The sequence below is a fragment of the Limulus polyphemus genome, unplaced genomic scaffold (assembly GCF_000517525.1).
Source record: "Limulus polyphemus unplaced genomic scaffold, Limulus_polyphemus-2.1.2 Scaffold1628, whole genome shotgun sequence".
Lineage (NCBI taxonomy): Eukaryota > Metazoa > Arthropoda > Merostomata > Xiphosura > Limulidae > Limulus > Limulus polyphemus.
Window position 1 is genome coordinate 101,701 of NW_013667238.1, and position 11,309 is coordinate 113,009.

General features: G+C 33.0%; 1 protein-coding gene across 1 annotated transcript in view; it reads left to right on the forward strand.

Moving 5' to 3' along the window:
- The window catches only part of LOC106464362 (lachesin-like), a 111,011-nt gene that overhangs the window by 70,035 nt on the left and 29,667 nt on the right, over positions 1 to 11,309 (forward strand). The window contains exon 2 of the mRNA XM_022392052.1: positions 3,813 to 4,145. Within this exon, the coding sequence (XP_022247760.1) occupies positions 3,813 to 4,145 (333 nt within the window). The remainder of the gene's footprint in view (positions 1 to 3,812; positions 4,146 to 11,309) is intronic.

The following is an 11,309-nucleotide window of genomic DNA, read 5'->3' on the forward strand; positions in this document are numbered from 1 at the left end:
ACTGAGTTTTTCATCACAAGTAGAAACATTTCATCAATAGGGACGTATATAAGAAACATGGACAACCAATCAAGGGAGGTAAACAAATTCGCTGCCGGTTGATAAACTGCAGATCTAAATGCCACAGAGTTTTTCATCACAAGTAGAAACATTTCATCAATAGGGACGTATATAAGAAACATGGACAACCAATCAAGGGACAACATGGACAACAAATTCGCTGCCGGTTGATAAACTGCAGATCTAAATGCCACAGAATGCAGTAATTAGAGGACGAGAAAGGTTACGTAACTGAAATATTAACCATATAATGGGTTTACTCAGTACAAGTTAGTGTGCATATATCTTTATGAATTTCTCATCTTCGCTGTCATGCAAACAATCGATTGTACACATCTAATCACAACTAAAAGAGCTTTCATCAGTATGTTGAATTTCATATTAAACACGAATATAACGATTTAGTTTAAATACTTAACTATAATTACAATATACAAAGAGAAACAATAAGCCGAAAAAATTTTAAAAAATCAAAGTTTACGTAATCTATTTTGAGAGCAGAAAATTTAATTCTACCCGCCACTGAATAATAAAAATATGTGTTTAAAAGTGTTTTACTGCTTAAGGAACGGTCTTAACTTTTCTTGTTGTGCTAAAGTCATTAAAAACTTTAACAATATCAATCTTCACAGTTTTAAACTTGCACGATAAACGTTGGATATGTGACTGTATCGCAATACAAACAACTGTTGACAAACGGGAAATCCTGAGACTTGGGAATCAACCATAATAAATAAGTGTTTTGAAATAAAGAAACTTTGATATTACCACATAATCATTTGCATGTTATCTTATGATTCACGTTTAGGAGTTGGGCGAATATTTGAAATTTGTACTAAAATGTACAACCAAAGGTAACCTAAAAAAATTGTGAATCAACACAGGAAAGTTTGTAATCGAACGCCCTATTTATAGGGCATATAATCACTGCTACGATATCATACTACACACACATGTAAAGAGAATAGTATTGTTCAACATTCGTTATTTACTACGGTTGCTAAAACCAGTTCAGTGTTATTCCATCTTTAATACACATAGCAATGATTGTACACTAATTACAAACCTGTAAAACCAATTCATCATACTTAACTGGTTCATTATAAATTCTTCCCAGTTTCGTAATGACTCAACATTCCATCATACGCTCTGCTATTTAGCCTTGTTCCTGTCTACTACTCTGTCTCGTGTAAGATGAATTTGAACCTATGTTATATATTTTGACACAAAAGGCTTTCTCTGTTTCGAAAACTTCAAGCCTCCTAACTGTCGTCACATTAGCTCGTCTTAAATAACGAACACCTCGGATCTAGAAGATGCTAGAAATTGATTATTTTAGATTTAGTAACGGGTGTTTTATTTAAAAAACGTAGAAATAAAAGGAGTTGCCATGGTAATTAAATAGTGAAGGATGACATTCACAAGACCTGTTTGGACATTGTGTATTTGTACACTACGACAGCTACTAAATAGACATTTATCTATACTGCAGTTACCAAATTTTATTCTAGTTTGGACATTGTGTATTTGTACACTACGACAGCCACTAAATAGACATTTATATATACTGCAGTTACCAAATTTTATTCTAGTTTGGACATTGTGTATTTGTACACTACGACAGCCACTAAATAGACATTTATATATACTGCAGTTACCAAATTTTATTTTACACGTTTAAGCCTCGTTTATAAGCATTTTGAACTGATCTGTGAAGAGTCTTTCATTCGTGCCACGTTTTCATCAGCTATGCAGTAACTATCATTCATCTTGTATTTATCACGTGTCTCGGTTCCACGTCACAATAACTATGTAATATTATTACTAGTTTGACTTTAATGTCTATAGATTTGGTTAAGAAAAGACATCGACTTATTTGAATGGGGAAATACAGTCAACGTTCTGGTTAAAACAAACTTATTTTCCTAAGAGGATGATTGATTTATGGAATGAGTTGTCATCGACAGTAGTGGAGATCACTACTTTACAAGCGTTCAAGAGAGGAATCAATGATTTCCTGGAAAATAAGGGTTTTTTTTTAGATTATTCTCAATGATGGGTGTAGACCAAAAGGACCAAATGGTCCCTTGATGCCTTCATGTTATGTTATATGGTTATTACAGATACATTAATGTAATTTTCACAATATGTAAATTATTAGTTAAATTTCTCGATAACCTACACCCTACTCAATAGCGTGACTGAAAAAAAAGGAAATTTAGATGGGGGGGTGAATAAGTCATCAAAACAGTGATTTTTTACTAGTAGCACATCTAATACAACTTTAGACTGTTTTATATACATATAGATTACAAGTCCATAAAAGTAATTATCTTTCTATACAAGTTACTATAGGTCTCATTTGGTATACTACGTATAACTTTGTTCTCTTTATCTAAGAGAGAATATTGGCTTATTGGAAAGGGTTCAGAGGAGTTATTTCAGAGATGGAAGGGTTATCTTACAGGAGAAGTTTAACATCTATTAACTGATATTGAAGGGTAAGAGGTGATACAATTGAAGTTTACAACATTATAGGAGGATTGGTAGAATAAAAGCTTCTAATCACTTACTACTGCATTCTGAAGAGAATAAGACTGAAGAAAATAACTTTAAGATATGAAAAGGACAGGTCAGTTTTACTTTTCTAGCGGGATAGCTAACTTATTGAATAAGTTGCCATAGGTAGTACTGGTGACCACCATTTTACAGGAGGTCTAGAGGGGAAATGATTACTTCCTGGAAAATTAAGGCTGTGTTTAAATTTTTAATTTCCTCAAAGGTGGATGTGAAAAGACAGCTTTGAAGGATCAAATGGCTCTTTGATGTCAGTATTTTATGTTAAATCTATAATTTAAATTTACTTCAGACATTCACCGTGCGAAGTTGAATACGTATTGTCTAATTCAATACATTTTATTTAAGCTAGACCAGTTAGTTTTTGAAAAAAATATATTTCAGAACACAGATTATTATGGAGCGTCCAAACCTGGTTAACTGAGTTAGCAATGAAATTCTTTTGTTTGGATCAATGTATCGTATTGGGTTCACAATAACGTTCTGTTTTAATGATTCCATTTCATGCCACTTATTTATTGAAGACAAAGCCTTGTTATTCTTAAATTTAATTCGTTAGCCAGACTGTTAATTATATTCTTATGATCTGAAATGATACCCTTGTTGTCTGGAAACATGATTCATTCGGGCTACAATACTCAATAGTGAAGACTTTACCACAGATCTAAGATATCATTCTGATTCATCCAAGTCATGCTATTGAGTTCAAGTGATCAAACATTATCTGGATTTCTTTGATGCAAATATTGGAAAAAATCCATTGAGTTTTATTGTAATTTTAACTGAAAGTATTGACGATATGCTGTTCATCTCTCAGAATTTTTAAAAGTATTTCATAAAAAAGATAAAAAACTTTATAACCGAGCGTTTTCGAAAGGTGGACCGTTCTTCTTCAGGGATAAAATAATACCTCTAAAAAAGAAAGGTCCACCTTTCAAAAGTACTCGGGTTATAGGATTTTTATTGTTTTACATTAAGAGTTATTGAACCTACGTGTTTTTTTCTGACATCGAAAAAATATTTTATGATATTAAGTTTTTCCTTGATTGATAGAATAGCTTTCATTCAATTACTTTTAAAATTTCAATTATTCAAAGTACTTCAAACAGCACTTGGAGTACCCTAACACAAGAGTTTATGTTTGTCGAAAATAATTTTGTTTTTCATTTTTGCAGGCCACCTGGTGTACGAAAGTGTAGTAGGAGGATCAGCAGAAATAGCTTGTAATTTTTCTTCACTCCACGAGGATAAAGTATCTTTAATATTGTGGTATAAAGACAACGCTACAAAACCCATTTACATTATGGATGCCAGAAACGGTATACGAAACAAACCCGCACATCTTCCCAGTGGTACTTTAACCAACAGGTCTTTCTACAATGTCTCCATTTTCCCGTCCATCCTACAAGTATGGGATATAAAAGAAGACGACCATGGGATGTACAAGTGTAGAGTTGATTACAAACATGAACCAACTGAATACTTTATTGTTTTTCTTGAGGTTATCGGTAGGAAAACTCAAAACTTCTTTAATCTTACAAGGTTTCATAGAGCTGTTCATTCGTTTTAATTGTCTTTTTTTTTCGTATACTCTCAACATGAATAATATGTTTCAAATGTAATATCATTGCGTGCTTGTAAAAATAACTTTTTAGTGCAACCTGATGAGTTTAAGAGCAGTTTTCTCTGTAAAGATAATGGCAAATTATTTATAATAATAATACATTATAATACAGGGCTTCTCCAACTTTGTTCTATACTGTTTATTGCTATTATTTTAATAGAATAATTGGTTTATGCAATTAATTACCATCAGAAGTAGTGGTGGCCGGCACCTTACAAGAACATAATGAGAATTAATGATTTACTGAAAATTAAAGGGTTGGTTTTGATTTTTACTTTTTCAAGGGATTAGAAAACAGGGATAACCTTGAGGGACTAAACAGTTCTCTGTTGTCCGTAATATTATTTTAATGTAAGGTCAACTAGTGTTTTAAATGAAGTCTCAGTGGCTGGACACTAGCTTTGGAAGGAAAGAGACATATCGTGGTTTATTCAAGTTTGTTAGGTATTAAACCTAAGAGTAATATAGCAATAGATAATAAACGTGCAGTAACTAAGCCTCACTGTTGAAGACATTGAAAATAAACTATTTTCAGCTTGATGAGTAAACAGGAGTGGACGGCAAGTGCCTCTTGTAAAAAAAAACCAACAACACAGGTTTTGAAGACGAAAAACCAAAGACTTTCTAAATTGTGTTTTTTACAAGAGGCAGGTGCTGTTCATCCCAATTTACTCATCATGAATACTCTCCAATCTATCAAAGAATATTTTCAGCTTCATTTCTTGGCTGATGGTCGGTGGATCGGGTGCAGTCCTCGATTCGCGAGGCGTACAATCCTATTATCGCAAAAAGCATATGTTTGAAGTACAATACGCGAATCTAATAGCCTCGATATATTTTTAAGTACCTTGTAAGAGGTCCTTTCATAGCTATTATATGATACAATTGATCTGAAGGTTTGTGTGTGTTTGTTCTACTTTAATAACATTTAATTGTTCATTAATGTTCCTTGCACCTTCTACCATGACAGAGAGAAAACATTAAATCATCAATTCCCCCTTTAGTCCGAAGCCGAGTTAGATAATTTAAATTTAACAGTTAAATCGTATTCTGGATTTAGTACCTAGATATATGCCGATATTTTAGTTAATTTACATATTTGCCAACAAGACTGATACACACAGTTTTCATTTTTCACACAAATATGTTTTAATATATATACAACAGTATAATTTACAATAACAATTATTATGACTAGTTACTACAAACACAGTTTCATAAACAAGGATTTCACTAACTTACAAACAATATATCTTCCTTCTAGATTGGAATTCCCTTGATATCTAGTGAGGTAATTTCAAGTCGATGTATGTACGATTGCCGGGAAGCTAGCTAGCTTTGTCTCATTGGTCACCACACTGAATTGTTGTACCGTTGAAGTAAGATAATGTTTTCATAAAACTACTAATGTCCAAAGAGAATCCTGTAATATTTTCGGAAAGATACTAACGTCCGATGAGGATCCACTGATGTTCGAAATTTGTAACTGTTCCTGGTCAAATGTCTTAATTTTTTTCGATTGATGAATGTTATAAAAAGCTTTTGGAGTTTTTAGCACACTGGACGACTAATAGGCTCTCTATTTTGGCGCGTCGCCTTGGCTGTTTTTATAGGTGCGGGAAAGGTTTTCTTGAAAATTCCAACAACAATGCTGAGCTATATTTAACCGGTTACGGAAGTGGATATATTGTCGATTCTTACGTTCACGAATATTCTACAACCTTGGAGAACTGGCGGGAGTTTCGCAGTACGCAACTAACACTGTAAGCTAGGAACGTTTTTAAATATAAACTCAATTCAGACAAACGTTGACATTGAAATAAATGTATAACAAATTCGTTACACGCAATACATATCTAACACTGTGAGCTATGCATATTTTTAAATGCAAATTTAATCTAAACAACGTTCACATTAAAATAAATACATAACGACAGATTCGTTACAGTATAGATTAAAGAATGAAGCCCCCAGTGGCACAGCGGGATATCTGCGGACTTACAATGCTAGAAACGTATTTCGATACCCGTGGCGACCAGGGCACAGATAGCTCATTGTGTAGCTTTGTGCTTAACTTCAAACAAACAATAACGAATGAAAAATAAACACGAAGATAAACTTATCATCTTGACATTTTAGTTGACAGCAAAAATAAGAATTTGAATGATAACAGATTGAAAAAACGAAACAAAAAAATGAACAGATGCAGAGATTTGTGTTTGTGAAATACTACTGTGTGTGTGTGTGTTTACACCTATAAGTAAATTAATTCAGTTTAGCACGCTTTACCATGTTTTCTTTTCTCATTTTGATTATTTATTTCTACAATAAACATGTGAGGATTGCGTTAAGCCTGAAATTGTTTTTATTATACAGAAATAAATCTCAAGAGGTCTGTGATTACATGTATGACTCGAGATGGTTAATGTACTTTATCCTCCCTTATGAATGATATCTATCTTCCATGAAACTACTTTCTTGCCTCTACTGTGGCTATTAAAATGCTTTTTGTTGTTGAAAATTATACGGAAAACATGGCGAACTATGTATTATTACAAATTAAATGGCGAAAAGTGCTTCGCAATTATTCGGTTCAAAGTCATAAGCTTCTTTATCATGGTTATCGTTTCAGGCACTTCTATCTCGATGTCTTTTTATTGAGCTTAGAAATATGTATAATATAGATTACCCACGCTTTTTGAAACGTTATTTAAAAAGCTTCATTTAGGTTATTATTACTACTTCGTTTCAAAATCTTTAGTAATCTTATTATTATAGCGTTTCTAATCTAAAAGTAAACATGTTTACCTTTATTTATTAATAGAATGAAACAAAGTAATCACGTGGTTATTTAAAGTTATAAATTTCCCCACCGTTTGCACACTGTTGGCCAGGTGGTTAGAGCGCTTGACACGCAATCTGAGGTTCGTAGATTCGAATCCCTGCCCCACCAAACATGCTCGCCCTTTCAGCCGTATGGGCGTTATAATGTAATGGTAAATCCCACTATTCGTTGGTAAATGAGTAGCCCAAGAGTTGGCGGTGGATGGTGATGACTAGAGGCCTTCCTTCTAGTCTTTCACTGCTAAATTAGGGACGGATAACAACGCATGCATTATTGCGTTTATTACGTTCTTCATAATTTCAGTACATATTGTATTATATACATAGACCTCTGTGTGAGCACACACACACACTGTTGCATATTGCACATGCTTGTCATGATCTGTATAATACAACACTTCAGATGAAGCAGTAGTGCGCACTGTGTTCAAATATGTTTAGCATTCAGATATTCTACGTGTAACATTGTGGATTTGATTGGTTTGTTTTGAATTTCGCGCAAAGCTACACGAGGGCTATCTGACACAGCTATTATAAAGGTAGCTAAATCTATAATTAATTAATTTTTCCGGTGACTTTAAAACATGTTCTTTTTTTGTTAGGAGAGACCTCGAATTACTAAGATACTTATTACTGCTTGAACAGTGTCTTTGTATGTGGCTTTCACATTTGCTAGTTTTATATGTTTTTCGCGATTTCAATAGTTAAAACTCTGTACACATATGCCAAGTTGGCTGGGGTATTCCTTAGTGAAGTCTGTTCAATAACTGGATAACTGAAGTTAGAAGTATCTACTATATGTTTGTATGATAGCTGAACCATTTTCAACCTAGAAATATTTTCTTTCACACACTTGTTTGACCTTTTGTGTGATGAATAAGTAGAATGGTGTTTCGGAAGATGTAGTTTGCGCTTTTATTTTGTATGTATTAAAGACTATTTAATAATTTCATATTAACTTCGTATCAGAGCAATCTAGCTACTTAGATCAAACATAAAGATAAAAATCAACAAGGTAATGATTATAGCTAATGCAATATACAGTTCTTACTTTTAAATATTACTGTTTCATCAGTTGGTTACTTTCAGTGTTGACGACATTTTCGGCCGTTAACCCAATAATATCTCGCAAGGTTCGGCCATCTTATGAGACTGCAGTTAGTCGTAAGTCCATATAATAATCTAACAATGTAAAATAGTCTTTAGCATAAAAGTATATTAATTAAAAACAGAGCAAACCTACTAAATATTCTAATCAAGATAGTTAATAAAAATCAAATTTAATTAAGAATAGAGTATACCTTACTTGAGTGACACAATGCGAGTTTCTAGTTATTTCCTATATCTTGGACTCATGGATAAAAATATTAGATTGTTACTGTTGATGGTAGACTTTAAGGTTAAATGAACCTTCTGGTGATTACTTTTGTTAGTGTTATTCTATTATATTTTTATAATACTTAATAAATCCTCTGCGGACTTACAACGCTAAAAATCCGGGTTTCGATACCCGTGGTGGACAGAGCACAGATAGCTCATTGTGTTGTTTTGTGCTTGACTACAAAACAAACTTAATAAATGTTGTGTTGTCTCTTAGCTAGTAAACAGTCCAGGAACATTATTTATAGTCTAACTCTAATTACCTGAACATATGTTTGAACGTAATAGCTGAACCAAATGACTATGACTCCAAACATCCTAACCACTTCAATACCTGGACCAAAGGACAATAACTCCAAACATCTTAACTACTTTTAATAGCTTAACCGAAGGACAATAATTCCGAACATCCTAACCACCTGGAATAGTTTGACCAAAGGACAGTCACTCCAAACATCCAACCACCTTCAATACCTAGATCAAAGGACAATAACTCCGAACATCCTAACCACTGTTAGTAGCTATACCAATGGACAATAACCCCGAACATCCTAACCACTGTTAGTAGCTGGACCAAAGGACAATAACTCCAGACACCCTAACCACTATTAATAGCTGGACCAAAGGATAATAACTCCGAACATCCAACCACCTTCGACTAGCTGGACTAAAGAACAATAACTCCTAAAATCCTATCCACCTAGAATAACTTAATCAAAACCACGTCAGCTGTTCTGTGTTCCGAAAATAATAAATTCAAGAGTTTAAAAAGTTCCTTCTGTAATATCAATAGAAAATCAATTATTTTGTTTTACTAAATACACAAAAAACTGAACGCTAAAACGTCGTTCACAATAACAATAACACTATTTGTTTTTTTAACATCAAAAGTAAGAAAACCAATTGGCTATGTAACGTTAACTCTTACATCTCTCAACAATCAAACTAAAACCAAATTAAATGTCACAGTTTTAACAAGTAAAATTTATTAATAGTAACTGAGCCCATTACTCATCAGGCAATCTAATTCACAATCTTATAAGTGTACACAAAAAATATTTTTTCACACAAACAAGTCCACATAAAACCCTACTTTACTGTTAGTACAACGCTGTGATATCCTACAAGAGATAATTTGTTTTGTTTGTAACCCTACTTTACTGTTAGTACAACGCTGTGATATCGTACAAGAGATAATTTGTTTTGTTTGTAACCCTACTTTACTGTTAGTACAACGCTGTGATATCGTACAAGAGATAATTTGTTTTGTTTGTAACCCTACTTTACTGTTAGTACAACGCTGTGATATCGTACAAAAGATAATTTGTTTGTTTGTAACCCTACTTTACTGTTAGTACAACGCTATGATATCGTGCAAGAGATAATTTGTTTTGTCTGTAACCCTACTTTACTGTTAGTACAACGCTGTGATATCGTACAAAAGATAATTTGTTTTGTTTGTAATTAAGCACAAAACTACACAATGGACTATCTGTGCTCTGCCCACAACGGGTATCAAAATCAGGTTTCTAGCATTGTAAGTCTGCAGACATACCGCTATGCCACTGGGGAGCGGCTACAAGAGATTAAAGTACCAAAATATTTTCCACCTCCAAAACCGTAATACTATTAATCAGCATTACAACGTCATTCCAAAGTATTGTAGTTTAAACTTTAAAGCATGGTTTACAGTTCACTACCCTCCTTCATGTTCTCCTGACAAATTTAATATCATCTTTCCTCATTATCTTTGTCTTCAGTTATTTCAAAACAACACAAACGTTAATATCCATGTTTGTGAAATAAACACTTAATAATTCCAGCTCTTGGTATCACTATCTAAGAAACTCGATAACCTCTGAGAAAGTTAGGAAAAGCGATGGATTATCAGTTTTTTGTTTTATGATTCACTCAATTTACTGCTTGAGCAGTAGCCTCTGTATTGAAACATTCTGTATCAACTGTATTTCTGATTGGGTTTTCTAACGCTTCAGCTGTTTTTATTTACACCATTAAATATTATAGCTTAAAATAATGCATTTGATACTTGATACGTATAGGCCATTGAATATGAAGAAAAAAATAATGTGTGATGTAGAAAAGATAAAAGTAGAGAGGAAAATTAATCTGTTATATTCAACCTGTTCGAAGTGTGAATATTGAAACTAAGAAGAAAAAAAACAACAACAAAAAAAACACGCTAATCCCGCGTTCCTCTAGTTTCAATATTTACACGTTGTCGATTTTACCTACGTTCTTTAACTTTAGTAAAATACACATGTATTAATAAATCATTTTTAACATTTCTGAAGGATTTAAGCATAAGAAGCCTAAGGTTAGTTTTCAGCTGTTTCATATCTCTAAAAATATGAAATATTTTGATGTTTCCGAGTAGATGACATTGTCTTAAAGATAATATTCTCTGATATCGCTGACTTTTTACTAGAAATAAAACAAGTGCCTTGACCTTTATTGTCGCTAATAAGTGAGACCATATCATACTATTAAAACAACTGAGAGGTCTTTAACCTACAAATCCCACCCCATAATATTGACCTTTATTGTCGCTAATAAGTGAGACAATATTATACTATTAAAATAACTGAGAGGTCTTTATCTTATCAATCCCCCAGAGAATATTGACCTTTATTGTCGCTAATAAGTGAGACCATATTATACTATTAAAATAACTGAGAGGTCTTTATCTTATCAATCCCCCAGAGAATATTGACCTTTATTGTCGCTAATAAGTGAGACCATATTATACTATTAAAATAACTGAGAGGTCTTTATCTTATCAATCCCCCAGAGAATATTGACCTTT